Here is an 18,700-nt window from a genome sequence, read left to right on the forward strand (position 1 = left end):
GCTGTAAAGGAGGTCGTTGGGCCATACAGTGGAAAGCAGAAAGACGCGATTGGTCCAAATATATGTCATTCAACCACTGCGTTACGTTGCACTGCAGCTAGTAGCCAGTGTACACACATTTTGAATGAAAGTCGTCAAGTGCCCCACACTGAGACCTCCACCATCTGGCAATATATGATAGCCGCCAGCAGTGAAATTATTCGTCAGTGTATGTATCTAGTGAGACTGTATCACTCGTGCTAGGCATTCACTTTGACACCATTTCCGAGGAGAAGGTAAGACACATGTTTAGCCGCCGCTCGCCAGTAAACCACGTCTTTCTGGTTAGGCAGGTACGTTAGCTAGCTAGCTAGCATATACTGCCGATCATATGGTGACCTATAGTAATTACTATTTCAGTTATGTTACTGGCCTATATACCAAGTCCGTGTTGTAATATGACTGGCTTCATCTTTAACTTAAATGACGTTTAATATCGTTGCTGTTGTAGTATGTTATTTCCTGCTACCGGGTAGTGGCACTGCTAGCATCCTGGCTAACTTACTCCCATTTGCATGTCATCACTTCAGGCTCGCTAGCTCATTTTCAAGTGCTGCTAATGTCGTACGGGTATAAATGGCGGTCGTGCCTTCTTCATGCAGTGACTGAAACTGTGCCGCTTGGCAGTGCCTGTCTCCGTGGCGATGCAGCGGCTCACGGCGCAGCTCTTCGCCGGGATGGTTGCAGCGGTGCTGTCCGTGCTGCTGGTGCAGTGTTGGGCGGACGTCGGCGGCCCCAGCCTCGCCGAAAGGGTTATCTGGGCTGTCAATGCTGGAGGGGAAGCGCACGTTGACGTGCACGGTATTCACTTCAAAAAGGACCCTTTGGAAGGCAAACTCGGTAAAGGTGAGTAAGCAGTACGTATGTATCAGTATGAACCTACATGCACACGATTGAGATAATTACACTAGTGTAAATACGTTGTATTACACTTATTACACGAGTGTAAATAAAATATAACAGAGAAATAATTTTAGTGACAATGGTGGAGTGCAGATTAATTGTGAAAAGTCGTATACAGTATAAAGAAAGTATGGACACTCTTTAAACTCACCACAATGCTCTGTCATTGGTTAAATCACCGTCACATGGTTTATGGGCACCATTTTGTTACCCAATGCCTCCATTTCCCCCATAGTAGGTATGTTACTAAAATATTCGAACTACCTGTAATCAAAATTGGGCTAATTTTATTTGTGTTTCTATTTTGTCAGAATTGGATCATAATTAAAGATTTTATGCCTCAAATTGGCCCAAATTTACTTGTCCAGAAATCAATATATATCCATCCATCCATTTTCCCGGGTTAGAACCTATCCCAGCTATCTTTGGGCGAGAGGCGGGGTACACCCTGAACTGGTCGCCAGCCAGTCGCACGGCATATATAAACAAACAACCGTTTGCACTCGCATTCACACCTACGGGCAATTTAGAGTCTTCAATCATCAAACTACCATCCATGTTTTTTGGAATGTGGGAGGAAACCGGAGTACCCAGAGAAAACCCATGCAGGCACGGGGAGAATATGCAATAATCCCCACACAGGCAAGGCCGGATTTGAACCCCAGTCCTAAGAACTGTGAGACAGATGTGCTAACCAGCCGTCACCGTGCTGCCTTCAGTGTAAATCATTAGGAAATTTGTGACGGAAACCTTGACTCTTTGGTAGAAAATTGCCCATATGTTCGTCTTATTAGTTGAAAATGTGATGTCTAAACAAGCCATTTTCAGATTTTTCAATGGCAACGTCAGCTCAAGCCATCTCATTTTGCGGGCCAAACTGAGAGCAGGCACATTGTCAGAATTACTTCAAACTTCACAGAAAATAGTTCTTCACCCATATAGTTTTCCATCACGTCCAAATCCTATGAACGTGTGATTTAAGACTCCAAAATCGAGGAACATTTTCCTCTTTGTCAGAACCACGTAAATCTGAATTGAAAATTGAGAAAACGAGGCAGTAAAGGGATTTCCCAGCATCAACATTAGAAAAGAACACGGATTACCTTGTACAAAACAATGGGAAAACGTGATTTTGGTGGACCGCCGCTAAATCCAAGTGCCGGAAACCCAGCACAGCGAAATGGAAAGAAAGTGTCTGCCATTTTTCTGGATTTAGTAACATACCTACCCATAGGTGTATGGTTCAATGTGGGGTGGCTTTGCCCAGTTTTTGCAATTTTGTGGAGTTTGCATGTGCTCTCCGTGCCTGCGTGGGTTTTCTCCAGGCACTCCGGTTTCTTCCCACATCCCAAAAACATGCATTAATTGGTGACTCTAAATTGCCCGTAGGTGTGAGTGCGTATGGTTGTTTGCTTGTATGTGCCCTGCGATTGGCTGGCAACCAGTTCAGGGTGTACCCCGCCTCCTGCCCGATGACAGCTGGGATAGGCTCCAGCACGCCCGCGACCCTAGTGAGGAGAAGCGGCTCAGAAAATGGATGGATGGATAGGTGGATTTTTTTTCTCTCCAAATGGTTTGTTGTGAGGCCGTAGGCTGTTCCACTTTTACAGGACGAGGCGTACAGATGCATTATCTCCTCAGAAAACCCAGAAAGTCGATGTATTATTCATACATTGAAAATAAAGTGACTATTTCTTTTTGAAGCGTCAGGCTAGGGCTGCACAATTTATCAAATTTTAATCATGATCGCAGTTTTGGCTGCCACGATTAAATGAGCCTGATAGTCGGCGATTTATTTTTGTTATTTTTTTTTTTACATTAAAATGCAGGCACTACTGCATATGAAAAGTGCTTAATTTGTTATTTGTCATTTGCTACACTAATGAGCCTGACTAGAGTTTGATTTTCATGATTGTTTGAGGCCGAACTTGCTAAAATGTTGTTTTTTTATGGCCAGTGTCTTCGGGCAAAAGTTAAATACATGTACTGCGGCTGAAATAAGTATTTAACACGTCACCATTTTCCTCACTAAATATACTTCCAAAGATGTTATTGACCTGAAAATGTCACCAGGTATTGGGAACAACCCAAGTAATCCATACATACAAAGATAAGATCAGAAATTAAGTTGTGTGTAAAAATGTGAAATGACAGGTAAAAGGTATTGAACACATGACGAAAGGGAGGTGCAAAAAGGCATGGAAAGCCAAGTCAACACCTAAAATCTGTCAATAAATAAAACAGCAATCCAGCCCCTTGCAAATGAATATCAGCTGGTTCAGTCCTAATTGATGGCCTACCAAAAGGTCTCATTGCCAAGGTGTGAGTCAGGACACATCTCTTGATGGGTAAGAACAAAGAGATGTCTCAAGATCATCGCAAACTAATTGTTGCAAAACATAACACTGAGCACGGTTGGGGCCATAATACGTAATTGGAAAGCCAATCATACCACCATAAATTTGCCTCGATCAGTTACTCCTCGCAGGATTTCTGACTGTGGAGTTTTCCAAGAGCGAAGGACCACCCGTGGAGAGCTTCAAAAAGACCTGGAGGTCTAGCAGGTACTGTTGTCTGGTCGGATAAGAGCAAAATATATAGTCTGGTCGGATAAGAGCAAAATTGAAGTGTTTGGATGCCAAAATGCACACCACGTTTGGAGGAGAAATGGCACTGTACATCACCCTAAAAACACCATACCAACAGTGAAGTTCGGAGGTGGGAACATGATGGTGTGAGGCTGCTTTTCAGCAAATGGTACCGGTAAACTTCACATTATTGAAGGAAGGATGAATTGGGAAATGTACCGAGAGATTCTTGACAAAAATCTGCTGCCCTCTACGAAGATGAGGAAAATGAAATGCGGGTGGACATTTCAGCAGGATAATGATCCAAAACATACTGCCAAGGAAACTGGTTGCAAAGAACAAAAATAAAGCTACTAGAATGGCCCAGCCAATCACCTGACTTGAATCCAATCGAAAATCTATGGAAAGAACTGAAACTCAAGGTCCATAAAAGAAGGCCACGGAACCTTGAAGATTTGAAAACTGCTTGTGTGGAGGAATGGGCCAAAACCACACCAGAGCAATGCATGCGACTAGTTACTCCATACAGGGGGCATCTTGAAATTGTCATTGCAAACAAAGGCTTTTGTACAAAGTATTAAATAAATACCAATTGACGTGTTCGATACTTTTTCCCTGGGTCATTTCAAATTATTACAGTTTAATTTCTGATTTTATTTGTTCTACTTTCTTTGTATGTATGGATTACTTGAGTTGTTTCCAACATCTGGTGAAATGTTCATGTCAATAGCACCTTTGGAAATACATTTAATGAGAAAAACGGTGACGTGTTAAATACGTATTTCAGCCCCTGTATATAATTTATTTATACAAATATCATACGTGAACACAAACGAAGCCTAAACATTGAATATTGTAATCTTTGGTGGCTCTTTCGGGACATATTGTGTTAGAAAAAGACATTGTTGACGTTTAAAGTCCTTATGGCTGCTTTGTTACGGCCCCCTTCGCCAATCACCCGAACCAGGAGGAAGTGCTTAGACCCGTTTTTCCAAATGCGGAAGTACAGTAGTTCGCGCATATAGCGGATTAACTCATACTGGTTGTTCTTCCGTGTTGGCTGCGATGACGTATCACTGAAGTTTATTCAAACCAAGTACAGCACACGAAAGCTGTATAGAAAGGCATTTATTAAATATATAATTGCATATTGGGTTAAGCAGGGAACCAGATAGGATTCACCAGCCCGACAGCGGTTAGAGTACATAACAAACATCTGTCAACCACTCTCATAGACGGGACTCATCAGCCACTCGCATCGTGAGCTAGGAGGAGAGGGGCGGGGGGGGGGTTCATCCAGCTGCGCCCGACGAATGCTGCAACTCGGCGGCCACAGACCCACACCACTGCGAGCACCACAGATGATTTCCTCCCCTCCTCCTCTTCGCGACCCGTCGGCTGACGAGTCCCCTCTGCAAAATTTGAACAGAAACAAAGGGGCAGAATGACTGCGGTCTGTGAAAGCGTGTGCTGTGTATCTCTCCTCTCCTCGTGCTGCTCAAGGGCAGAGGAGCAGCGAATCCGCGATGGAAGTAGTATTTGATTGACAGCTGGATGCAGGATTTTCGAACATGCCCACAGTTTCTTCAAGCTCAAAGAATGTGTCAATTGGTGACCATTTTGAAGCTTAATTTCACATACTTGGAGATTTATTTATCCATCCATCCATTTTCAACACCGCCTATCCTGGTTAGGGTCGCGGGACGCTGGAGCCTATCCCAGCTGACTTCGGGCGAAAGGCGAACTACACCGTGAACTGGTAGCCAGTCAGTCACAGGGCATATAGACACGGACAACCATTCGCACTCACATTCACACCGTCACTGAGTGGGAACTGAACCCACGCTGCCTGCACCAAAGTCAGGCGAGTGTACCACTACACCATCAGTGACGATGGAGATTTATTTATTCATTCATATATTCAATCCATTCATTCATTGTCTGGCATGTTAACATTATTTTCTCTGGTGTGTCCAATTTACAAGACCTTTTTTTGGTCTGTTTTGGACCACTTTAATTGTTCTGCCTGTCAGTAGCTGAAAGCCGAAAGTCACTTCTTGAGTGAGATGTCGGCTACAAGCTAATTTGATTAATGCTTGTATTTGGAGAGGGCTTGCTAATTGTTTGTGCAGACTGATGCTAACGTCATATAGAGTCATTGTGTTTTCAGCTTTTTATGGTAAGCTACTGGGTGACTATTAAATAAGCAGCTAATTTAAGTTTCTATTTTGCACATACTGTGAAAGTGGATGTCCGTAATAGACATAACTAATACATTTATTTGGTCTTCATTTTTTAGTTTCACTCTGTCAATCTGCCATTATACATTTACAAGGCAGAGGGATAACTGCAGATTCATTCTGAAAAGTTCCCACTTTAATTTGTAAGGTGTGATGAGTCAGTTGAGCCTTTCAATATTTCCAGATGGATGTGATAATTTATGTAAATTTAAAATTATTTCTACGTTGTTTAATAAAAGGTACATACAGTTTATAGATCTACTGTAATGTGTAAATTGCAACTGTAAATGATAACACTGATTCATAATGTTGAAATGGCACACAGTTTTGTTATGACATTTGAGATTTGAAACAAGATTTGCAACAAGATAATAATCAACAAATGTGAATATTTTCCCAATGTACTTCCAATTATGCGGCACGGTTACTGGATAGGCTCCAGCACACCTGCGACCCTAGTGAGGGTAAGCGGTATAGAAAATGGATGGATGCAAGAATAGTTGTCATTATGTGCACCCAAAAAAATTGACTTGTCGTTATCTTATAAGGTCACGGATCTACTGGTCCGGCCCACTTGAGATGAAATTGGTATGAATGTGGCCCTGGCATAGAAGAACAAAGCTACGTTATTTGTAGTGCATAACTAATTTTTGCACAAATTATGTGAAACTGGATTATTTCCTGCAGCACACTGGATGATCTCTCACGGGATACTAGTGCACCTCTGTTAACTTGAACCACTGCGCTACTACTTATGAACTGTGTTCCAGAAAGCTGTTGGTTGACATGGCAGTTTGTTTTCCAATGTTCATAACTCAAATGTTCATAAGTTGGGTTGTGTCTGCAGCTGTTTAATGCTCTTTTAGGGGAGTCCAGACAGAAGACCATTTCAATAGTCAAGTCTACTTGAGATAAAAGCATGGATTAGCTTCTCCTGGTCTGCTTGGCAGATGCAAGCCTACACACTTGATATGTTCTTCAGATGGTAGAAGGCAGTTTGAGCAATTGATTTGATATGACTGTTGAAAGTCAGGTCGGAATTTATAAGTACACCAAGGTTTCGGACTTGGTCTGTGGTTTTTAAAGAGAGTGAATCCAGGTATTTACTAACATCAATCCTCTTTTTTTATTGCCAAAAAGAATGATCTCGGTTTTGTTGTGGCTTAATTGAAGAAGATTTTGGCTCATCCAGTTATTTATCTGTTTTAGACAGTGACACAACACCTCAATTGAACTGTAGTCATCTGGAGACACTGCTAAATACAACTGTTTGTCATCCGCATAGCTATGATAGTCAACATTAAAGTTCTGAAGAATTTGACCCAAGGGTAGCATAAACAGGCTGAACAGGAGGGGTCCAAGAACTGACCCTTGAGGGACCCCATAGGTCATTGGTGTCCCTTGGTGCTATATAAATCAAAGCTATTATTTTTGTCAGAGATTGTTGTGGGTCTCGCGTTTGAGTTCCTACAAGTGACACACAAGCGTAAAAGCTGTTATCCAGTGTGATAAAAGAAGAAACATCTACATGGTGTTCTCAGGGCATTGAGTCGATCGCAACTGGACTGTTCTGGTTGTCTTAGAAGACGTTTTGCCTCTCATCTGAGCAGGCTTCGTCAGTTCATGCAACAAGGCTTATTTAGTCCAGACTAGCCTGGGTTGAAGTGGAGAAAGGCCACCGTCTGTACACAAGCGTCGTTAGGTGGAGACTCCCTCATTTATATTCCAATATCCACATGGTGTAACTTCTGCAAATAACTTGAGAATAATCAAGACTCTGCAGTTAAGCATGAGCATGTTAGAGCATCCACCCACACTCTCAAACAGGCAGAAAATCAGATTAGATCAAATTACCCAGGAGACAATTCTCTGCTCGAGGTTTTGTCACAACAACCTGCGGTGCAACCCATGTTATATCTTGCCATTTGAGACAGAAGGCTTCTTTTTCAGCGAGTTCGCAGAAAGGTCAGAGCTTGCACAAGTGCAGTGTGGCGTTTCAATAGATTCCAACTGTCAGCATAGATGGCAGGGACGTATGATTATTTATGAGTATAAATATGGTTTGATTTGTCTTCAAAGCATCTGATTATGGGATGCGTCTGCCGATCCTTCGCTCCAGTCCTGAGGATCAAGTACTCTACCAGACAGAGCGCTACAATGAAGACACTTTTGGATATGACATCCCTATACGAGAGGAAGGCGACTATATACTCGTAATGAAGTATGCAGAAGTTTACTTTGCCCAGTCACAGCAAAAGGTATGGAATTAACCATTTCATGAGTTAATGAAAAATATGTACCTAAACACACATTGCGGTTTAACAGGTTTTTGACGTTCGACTAAACGGCCACGTGGTGGTGAAAGACCTGGATATCTTTGATCGAGTGGGTCACAGCACAGCACACGATGAAATCGTGGCCTTCTCCATTCGACGTGGCAAGCTGAGTGTACAAGGAGAGGTGTCCACTTTTAATGGCAAGCTCACGGTGGAGTTCGTAAAGGTGAGTTCAGCGTTACCAGAAACACTTGGAAAAGAACGTTTATACTGGGGTAGCTTGAATTACAAGTTGAATTACAATTAGTTCCGTGACCAAGCTCGTAACTTGAAATAAATTTTTCCCATTGAAATGAGTTGAAATGGCATTAATCCATTCCAGCACTCCAAAAAACACCACCATTTTTTTGTTATCCGTTTTTGTGTGTATGTGTATATATATATATATTCAGCAGCTCTTGAAAACTATATTATGAGGGAAATAATTTTTAATGTAGAAATTCGGCAGGAATTTGCCCTCTAAAAAGTATTTTCCCAAGTTCTTAATGAATCTATATAATGTATGAGTACTGAAATAAATGAACTTTTCTGCCATATTCTAATTTATTGAGATGTACATGTATCTTAAAACTTGGTCACGACACAAAGCAAAAAAAAAATGACAAAGTGATGGCTTGTAACTTAAACTCCTAAGTTTGTGCACTTACAGTACAAGTAAAGGTACCCCTGTATAATAATAACTTTATTTGTATAGCACTTTTCAAAAACAAGTTACAAATTGCTGTAGAATCCACAATAAAACATTAACAATTTACACATGGGAAAATAAATATGCATACATCTACAAAGCAGTAAAATCAGAAGTTACCTCAGAGGCAGGCGATAAAAGTGAGCTTTTAGAAAAGAATACAATGATGTACCCGGTCTGAGTTCGCATGGAAGAGAGTTTTCTTAGACACGGTGCTTGAACCGCTGCGCCTCCATCAACTTTGGATACCATATGGGATTTAGGGACTGCAAGTAAAGCCCCAAACAATGATCCCAGGCAGTGGTCAGACTCATGGAGATTGGCAGATCCGACATATAGGCTGGTGAATGACAATTTAGGGCTTTAAAAACGATCAGAATTATCTTAAAATCAATTCTAAAACTCTCAGGTAGCCAGGTTAGGGCAGCAAGGACTGCTATGTTGCGCTTATTTCATTTTGTGGAGGTTAGAAGTCTCACCGCAGTGTTTTGGATGTACTATTCTAAACACTGAATGTATTTTTCTACTGATACTAGCATACATAGCATTGGATGAATAAAAATTAGATGAAATAAAAGCATGGATGACCTTTTCAAGTCTGACGGACTGATTTTGGTGATTTGTCAGAGTTGTGTACTGGATGACTGAATGGCTTCTGTTCAGAGTCAAAGGAAAGGTCAGAGTAAGTAAATGATACTTCGAGCCTCCTTGAAAGAGTTTTTAGACAGGGCACCTCTATGGACAGATATTCTATTGCAATACCAGGAAGGAGGTATTGGAAAGACGATTGTCTATAACAACTGCTGGTGTGTACATTTGTATCAAAGACAATGTTAATTACAGTTCAACATTTTATATTGTGGTCCTCTCATACTGTGTAAATAAAGTGAAAAAAAAAAAATAGAAACATTTGCCATTATATGACAGCCCTGTTGTAGCTGCTGTGTCCTGCCATCGCAATTGTAAACATGTCCTTAGTAGAAAGAACACAGTGTCAGAACTGTAATGGTGATTCTCTTGTTCATATCTACTGGACTTGCAATCCGAGTAACTGTCTTTATATGTGGCCCTCTTGCATACACGGCTAATCTTAGCACTGAAGAGATCCGTTAAGTTTAAGAACAAGTGACAAATAGTGTCCAGCTTGCCTGAGGCTACGTTTAAATAGGATGTATGGTCAGCCAACAAATTCAGCATGAAGAAAAGCCTACTTTCTTCCCATGTGCCTATACACTCAGGTCCATAAATATTGGGACATTGACACAATTCTCATCTATTTGGCTTAAACACCGCCAATCAACAAGATGTGCTTTAACTGCAGACTTCCAGCTTTATTGAATGCATTTACATCCGAATGATGTGAACGGTGTAGGAATTACAACAGTTTGTATACAGTGGGAGGAAAAAGTATGTGAACCCTTTTGTCATTTCTTCCATTTCTGTTTAAATTGGTCGTAAAATGTGGTCTGCTATTCATGTAAATCACAAGGATAAACTGTCTGCTTAAACCAATATAACACATTTAGATGTTTTCATATTTTTTTATTGAAAATATCATGTAAACATTCACAGGACAGGCTGGTTGACCCTCCTTTGGCAGCAATAATCTCAATCAAACATTTCCTTTAGTTGCAGGTCAGACAATCAAGATGAATTTTAGACCATTCCCCTTCACAAAAAAGTTGCATTTCACAAAGATTCCTGGCCTTTCTGGTGTTAATAGGTCTCTTAAAGTCATGCAACAGCATCTCAATTGGGTTGAGGTCAGGACTTTGACTGGGCCACTCCAGAACAAGTATTTTCTTCTGAAGCCATTCTGTTGTTGATTTGCTTCAGTGTTTTGGATTATTGTCCCGTTGCAACACCCATGCTCTTTTGACCTTGAACTATTGGACACATGGCCTCAAGTTCTTCTGCAAAATATCTTGATAAATTGAATTCATTTTTCCATTCGTGATAGCAGGCTGTCAAGGCCCTGAGGAAGCAAAGCTCCCCCATACCATGATGGTCCACCATGCTTCACTGATAAGGTTTTTTATGTTTGTGTGCTTTGCCATTTATCACACATGGCGTTGTGTGTTCCCCCCAAAACAATTAACTTTAGTTTCATCTGTCCACAGAATATTTTGCCAGTATTGCTGTGGATCATCCAAGTGCTCTTTAGCAAGCTTCCAACATGAAGCAGTGTTTTTTTCCCCCTTCTTGGTGTTCTCCCATGAACCCCATTCTTGTTTAATGTTTGATGTAAGGTAGACTTCTCAACAGAGATGTTTGCATGTGCCAGGGATTTATGTAAGTCTTCAGCTGACACTCTATGGTTCTTTTTGATCTCATTGAGTTCTGTGCTTTACAGGACGGCCATCCCTTGGAAGAGAAGCAACAGTGCTGAACTTTCTACATTTATAGACAATTTGTCTAACTGTGTCTGTCTGTCTGTCTGTCTGTCTACACACCTGAATGCTAAAGGTAAAGCACTTAATATCCAAGTGGCGCAAAGAGGTCCACTGTCCGAGTGCCGTGGCTCCGTACGCAGTGAGCAACGGCAACAGCAGCCACTGAGTGGGTGCAAATGTATTGTTTACAATGGAAGAAATTAAATGCAGTCAAATACAAGAATCCTGCATACTAAAGCTTATATCATGTATAAGCAAAGTATATATAGAAATGTAAATAAATTAATATAGTCATTGGGGAAAAAGTAGACCACCCTCCTTTCTTTGGTTTCTTGTTCATTTTTAATGCATGGTACAACTAAATATAATAACAAGGAAAATGGCTCATAAGAGATGTAGAGCTGATGCCTTGCCATTTTCCATGGTTTTCTTGATAATAACCTAAATCATATTTAATAATACAATTAAGCTTATGTATTCTTCAGGACCTTTAGTAATACCAGGCATTAAAATGAGTAAGAAATTGAAGAAACAATCGTAGGCTCATAATATTGTTTATGACTGTATATAGCATACATATACTGTATGTGTATATTTTATATATATATATATATATATATATATATATATATACACACACACACACACATACAGTGGGTCCAGAAAGTATTCAGACCCCCTTAAACTCTGTTATATTGTAGCCATTTGCTAATTAAATGTAAGTTAATTTTTCCCCTCATTAATGTACACACAACACCCCATATTGACAGAAAAAAAAAATGGAATTGTTGAAGTTTTTGCAGATTTATTAAAGAAAAACTGAAATATCACACACTCAGAAGTATTCAGGCCCTTTGCTTCGTATTTAGTAGAAGGCTTTCATCCAGGATATCCCTGAACTTGGTCGCATTCATCTTTCCTTCGATTGGAACCAGTCGTCCTGTCCCTGCAGCTGAAAAACTCCCTCATAGCATGATGCTGCCAACCACCATGCTTCACTGTTGGGACTGTATTGGACAGGTGATGAGCAGTGCCTGGCTTTCTCCACGCATACAGAATCAGAATCATCTTTATTCGCCAAGTATTTCAAAAACACACAAGGAATTTGTCTCCGGTAGTTGGAGCCGCTCCAGTACGACAACAGACAGTCAATTGACAGAGAATACCGCTTAGAATTAAGGCCAAAAAGTTCTATCTTGGTCTCATCAGACCAGAGAATCTTATTTCTCACCATCTTGGAGTCCTTCAGGTGTTTTTTAGCGAACTCCATGCGGGCTATCATGTGTCTTGCACTGAGGAGAGGCTTCCGTCAAGCTACTCTGCCATAAAGCCACGACTGGTGGAGGGCTGCAGTGATGGTTGACTTTCTAGAACTTTCTCCCATCTCCCGACTGCATCTCTGGAACTCAGCCACAGTGATCTTTGGGTTCTTCTTTATCTGTCTCACCAAGGCTCTTCTCCACCGATTGCTCAGTTTGGCCCGACGGCCAGCTCTGGGAAGGGTTCTGGTCGTCCCAAACGTCTTCCATTTACAGATTATGGAGGCCACTGTGCTCTTAGGAACCTTAGGTGCAGCAGAATTTTTTTTTGTAACCTTTGCTAGATCTGTGCCTTGTCACAATTCTGTCTCTGAGCTCTTCAGGCAGTTCCTATGACCTCATGATTGTCATTACCTCTGGCATGCACTGTGAGCTGTAAGGTCTTATATAGACAGATGTGTGGCTTTCCTAATCAAGTCTAATCAGTATAATCAAACACAGCTGGACTCCAAGGAAGGTGTAGAACCATCTCAAGGATGATCAGATGAAATGGACCCAATAGTTAGTGTGTTACTTTGGTCCCAGTTCTCTGCAGGTCCTTCACTTGGCCCCCCTGTGTGGTTCTGGGATTTTTGCTCACCGTTCTTATGATCATTTTGACCCCACAGGGTGAGCTCTTGCGTGGAGCCCCAGATCGAGGAAGATTGTATGTCTTCCATTTTCTAATAATTGCTCCCACGGTTGATTTCTTCACACCAAGCTGCTTACGTATTGCAGATTCAGTCTTCCCAGCCTGGTGCAGGTCTAGAATTTTGTTTCTGGTGTCCTTTGACAGCTCTTTGGTCTTGTCAAAGTGGAGTTTGGAGTGTGACTGTTTGAGGTTGTGGACAGATGTCTTTTATACTGATGAGTTCAAACAGGTGCCATTAATACAGGAGTGGAGGACAGAGGAGCCTCTTAAAGAAGAAGTTACAGGTCTGTGATAGCCAGAAGTCTTCCTTGTTTGTAGGTGACCAAATACTTATTTTCCACCATAATTTGCTAATAAATGTTTTAAAAATCAGACAGTGATTTATGAGATGGTTTTTTTTCTCCCCTCATTTTTTCTCTCATAGGTGAGATATACCCATGATGAAAATTATAAATCTCTCATCTTTTTAAGTGGGAGAACTTTCACAATTGGTGGCGGACTAAATACTTTTTCGCCCCACTGTACATAACGTTTGTTGGCTGCTTGCGAGCCGTATCGTATTAAAAGTACATGAACATACCTCAAGCAATCCTTGAACGAACGTCTTCTCTTCGGGCAACGGTGACCACCACCACCACGTTTTTTTTCTCCATTTTGTTCTTTTTTTGACCAACACAATACACGTGCAATCCATTGTTGTCGTGGCCGTGGTAACGAGTGTATCCGGTCGTGTTTGATTTGACAAAGCCCAGTGATCGTAAATGACGTCAAAAGACACGCGGCTGGTTGAAGTTTGAAAATAAACTTGGCTCCCAGTCAGCGGTAGAATTGACTTCAAAGTTCTGCTACTGTTCTAAAAAAATAATAATAATAATAAAAATTAATGAAATGCTAATGGAATATAAACCCAGTAGGGCTCTGCGATCGACAGGCTCAGGTCAAATAGTGGAGCACAGCGTCTGAATCAAACATGTGAAGCAGCATTCAGCTGTTTTGCTGCACATCAATGGAGTAAGCTGCTCACAAAAGTAAATAAGCCCTAAGAATCAATGTGTTTAAGTCCAAGTTGAAATGTATTTTTTTTTTTCACGCTTATGATTGAGCTTTTTAGACCATTTCCATTTCTTAAATGATCTTTCTTGCACTGTACGTTTTAATTTTTGTAAGCAGTCTTATTTTTCTGAACTTTGTTTTTAAATCTTTTGCACTTTTTAAATGCTTTTAATCATCTGAAGCACTTTGAGTTGTGTATGACATGCGATATATAAATTTGCCTTGCCTTACATTTATAGCCTAAAACTAAAGATAAATTCATCCGTTAATTCTTTTTTTTTCCCCCCCCCCCCCCCCCCCCCGTGTTTTTGTAAAATTAAACCAATACTAAAGGACAAAGTATTGTAAAACTGTCAAGTGTTCTGCTGCAGTTCATATCTTTGTTGTTGAAGCGTTAAGAGTTATTGTATTCATTATACTGTATATTTTTTAAATTAATCGACCGATTAATCAATTATTGAATTATTTTCTGCCAAATATCGGCATCGGCGTCAAAAAATACATATTGGTCGGGTCCTAAATACTAACTGTTGCAATTCCTACGTTGTTTACCTGATTTGGGTGTAATGACCCTGAAATAAAAGCTGAAAGTCTGCAATTAAAGCGCATCTTGCTTGTTTCCTTTCAGATCCGTTGTGCTGGTGTTTAGAGCCAAAAAGAGGAGATTTGTGCCCAAGTCCCAATATTTATTAACCTTTACTGTAGCTGGAGGAGTTCTTTGAAATACATATATTACCTTCTTTGAATTAGGTCTCGCTGTCAACAAATGATTTCTCTGGAGCAAAACAAGCGTTGCCTCGTGTGGTGACTGTCTGATCTTTTCTGTGTTTCAGGGCTATTATGATAACCCTAAGGTGTGCGCTCTGTATGTAATGAAGGGAACACCAGAAGGTAGGTTTCTTGAGATTCGTGTCGACTTCAGTCGTTTTCTGTTTATTGTACTTATTATAGTCCCTCAAAGGGAAATTCAACTCACACTGAAACTGACACGGAAAGAACCTCACTTTCCTCTCGCGCTCCGTTTTGTTGTGAAAAGATGTGCCGAAACTCCAGCCTCACCCCGGCATGGAGAAGCACGAGGAAGAGGAGGAAGAAGAGGAAGATGGAGAGGGAGGGGACGACGTCAACAAGAAGAAGCTCCCGCCGGATTCCAAGCCCAGGGTCCAGTCGGGACCCCGAACGCCGAACCCGTACGCTGCCGACAACAGCAGCCTCATGTTCCCCATCCTGGTGGCGTTCGGCGTCTTCATCCCCACGTTGTTCTGCCTCTGTCGGCTGTGAGAGGACTGGACTTACATGAGACTGACAGGTGAGGGGATGGGGGTCGGCACGGGCGGGGTGAGGGGGGTGTTGAGGAGGTAAGGCGTACACACGGCTTGGAAGAAATATGGACCACTGAAGACAAGAAGACAACTAGTGCAGGAGGAGGCGAGAGACTGAGAGCAGAGTGAATGTTTGCCTTCCACCTTGGGCTCACCGCTTTGAACGACATTCTTCATCCGTTTCATTTCCCAGACGAACTCTTCAAAAGTCAGCTCGGCGAACACTCAGCAACACTTCATCAGGGGCCGCTGTGCTAACTTTTCAGTTTTGCACGCAATGTGGCTAAAAAAAAAAAAAAAAAAAAAAAACAACACTGCTCAACAACTTGCCAGACATGGGATTAGGAACACGGTCCATAAAGAATAAACCACAAGATTAACTATGGGAATACAGCCGCCATCTTCTTTATCTCTTCGTGCGGCCATCGTACATTACGTGCCACCTGGTATGAAAAGCTGTTTATGGGAAGCATTTCTCCTTCATATCCACTTTAAGGTCCATGTACTAGTACGCTCTTTGTCCGCACGAGTAAGACGATTCAGTGCACTAGAAGAACGACTGATGATTTTTTTCCACTACTGCACACTCGTAGGACAACTTTGGCGTACTAGTAGGAAACTGCATGTTACTAGTGGGGCAAAACTAAGGGGGCATTTGGGCGCTTATAAGTGTGTGACACATGCCTACTGGTTGGGCCGAATAGTATTACTAGTGAAGCAGCAGTTTACCGGTAAGGTTTAACCGTGTACTAGTACGCCAAAGGTTACACCAGTAGTGAAAAAAAATATTACTAGTAAGACATTTTCGACTAGTGAGCTCGAGTCAGTCTACTAGTGTTCTGAATTGTCTCGTACATGTACATGGTTATTATGTTGGACATCATAGTAAAAGGAAAATGCGTAAATGTTCAAACAGTTTTTCTTAACCTGGAGACCTTGCGAGTGTCCTCAACAATAATCAAAGTAATAAGCATGGATCCATTTCAAAATCCAAACATTACAAAATCAACATCTTTGCATTTCCCTGTTGTTGTTGTCTTTTTCGTAGTTTGACAGCCTTTTGGTTCACCAAAAGAGTGTCATTTAAAACTTTGTTTTTCCCATTTGAAATTGACAACTAGCTTGAAAAATTCTGACAGGGACTTTTTGTTTCTTCACGCTTTGCTCATGAAGAGCTCACTTTGATTTAGTACGTCGGTGGCAAAACAAGAGGGAGTCTGTATTCCCTTGCCTTTATTTCTTCACTATGAATTGTGTTTTGTTGGCTGGTAGCCTTTTGCTAGCAGGAGGAGCCTGCGCCAGTCATCCCTGAAGTGGCTCCAGTGAGTTTTACAATAACATGAAGAAAGCACAACATCACAGTTGGATGAAAACAAATGTTTACTCCACGTCTTTTGAATTCCCAGCAGCCTTTTAAAAACCTCTTGTCTTAAATCTCCCCCAAATGTCTAGTCGACTCTCGTTTTGTCACACCAGTGAGAACTTTTAGGTTTAGTTCAGCTGCGTTTTTGTGGTTCTTGAGCAAACATTTTTTATCTCTCCATCTTTCATGCCCAAGGCCTCATTATTGGAGTCCTCTTTGTGGTTTCATCTTGGCCTTTGAAATTCACGTGCTGTGGATCCTGCCTTGCTCCTCCTCCTCTTTTGACTAATAGTAGGACAAGAAGAGAAGTTGTTCATATAGTGCCATTTTCTTTCCTTGCGTTTTGTAACACATTTTTAAAGACGTAACTTAAGCACCCTCTGTCCCCGTCAGAAAGGACGCTAAAAAAAAAAACGTCATTTATTTCAGCACCAAAGTCACCATGGTCGCTGCTCTCCACAGTCACGTGTGTGTGTGTGTGTGTGTGTGTGTATATATGGTACAGGATCACACATTTTCATTCAACGGTTCTCTCCTCACTTTTCTGTCGGAACTGAGGTGTTGGGGGTTTATTCTTTGGGTTTATTGTTTTAGTTTTCTCTCTGTGGCCTTTCTGTAGGAGAGGAACAGCGTTTTGTACACAGTGTGAAACAACAGCAGAAAGGTGAACAGACAGACAGACAGACAGACAAATGAAATGGCTGTCACGAAATCAAATAAATTAGCTTATATCTGAAAATGTGGGCTCTTCCTTTTTATGATGTGTAATTTAAATCAATGTCGGGCTAATCTGAAGATATGTTATAATGCATTTAGATTTTGCGTTTGAAATGTTGCCTCAGGATCTTTTTTTTGTTTTTGTTTGGAATAGTTAAACATATTTTATTGGTGTGACATTTTGCACTGCCTTGTGTGTCATTGTTATTTCCGTGAATTATTGATTACATTGTGCTTTACTATCATTAGCTTTCTTTGCCCTCTTGTGCTGAGTGATCATTCCACACGAACAGCTCTTGCTAGAGCGAAGGAAGCTTCATGTGTCAGCGGAATTTAATTTATACTTGTTCCATAAGCAAATATGCAGAAAGTTGGGAGACTTCTGTGAAACGTACGCCCATCACCACTTTTATTTTTCGACATCGGTCCCAGTATTGTTCGTTCAGCTCACTCATAAAAGCGCAGCAGCGGAATGAAGATCTGCTCCGCGTCTTAATTTTCACATGAGAACCAAAGACTTGTCGTCACTCCATCCACACTCATTATTAAACATGGCGTCCTTATCAAGAGTTCGATAAATCTGGGAAGTAAAGCCCAGAACAAATCTAATCACTCCTCAAATATGTTTTTTTTTTTTTTTTAACAGGTCTGTAATAAAGGGGACATTGTTTTTCTGTATTTTGTGATACACTGTACCCCATTTAGCCGAATGCCCAGCCCAGCCCCGCCCCGCCCCTCCCCCCGTCTGTTATTTTCCAAGCAACTGTACAGTATATGTGAGTTGAATTTAAATGGAGACAAATTTACACGGCAAAACCTCAGCCAACCTCTCCACCGTCCAGGCAGCACACAAAAAAAACGTCTGTCACCAACCTCAGTGTGAGTGTGTGAGATGGACCGTGTATGATCCTACTGTATGCCATGTACATGTGTTGGATAAATAAATGCGCCACTGAGGCCTGAAGGCAGCAGCATGCGGATTGAGAAATGTGCTCAAAATCCTTCTACTCTTGCTGACGTGTGTCCTATATCTGCAGTGACAAAATGCTGATAAATGCTGTCTCTTTTTAATAAATGTGCTATTTTATCAGACTGTCGCTGCTGTTTT

General features: G+C 41.3%; 1 protein-coding gene across 2 annotated transcripts; it reads left to right on the forward strand.

Moving 5' to 3' along the window:
• On the forward strand, positions 1–18,684 carry mlec (malectin). 2 transcript variants are annotated; one of them, XM_061766455.1, is made up of 6 exons: positions 1–275; positions 642–885; positions 7,850–8,028; positions 8,096–8,272; positions 15,024–15,081; positions 15,227–18,684. In XM_061766455.1, exons 2-6 carry the CDS (start codon positions 684–686, stop codon positions 15,469–15,471), a joined length of 861 nt encoding a protein of 286 aa, XP_061622439.1. In that variant the 5' UTR covers positions 1–275; positions 642–683; the 3' UTR covers positions 15,472–18,684. The 2 variants fall into 2 exon arrangements, with proteins under 2 accessions (XP_061622439.1, XP_061622438.1); XM_061766454.1 differs by having other exon boundaries at positions 2–275; positions 667–885.
• Positions 18,685–18,700: the final 16 nt, after the last annotated feature.

Source organism: Phyllopteryx taeniolatus, chromosome 3, assembly GCF_024500385.1.
Source record: "Phyllopteryx taeniolatus isolate TA_2022b chromosome 3, UOR_Ptae_1.2, whole genome shotgun sequence".
NCBI classification, from domain to species: domain Eukaryota; kingdom Metazoa; phylum Chordata; class Actinopteri; order Syngnathiformes; family Syngnathidae; genus Phyllopteryx; species Phyllopteryx taeniolatus.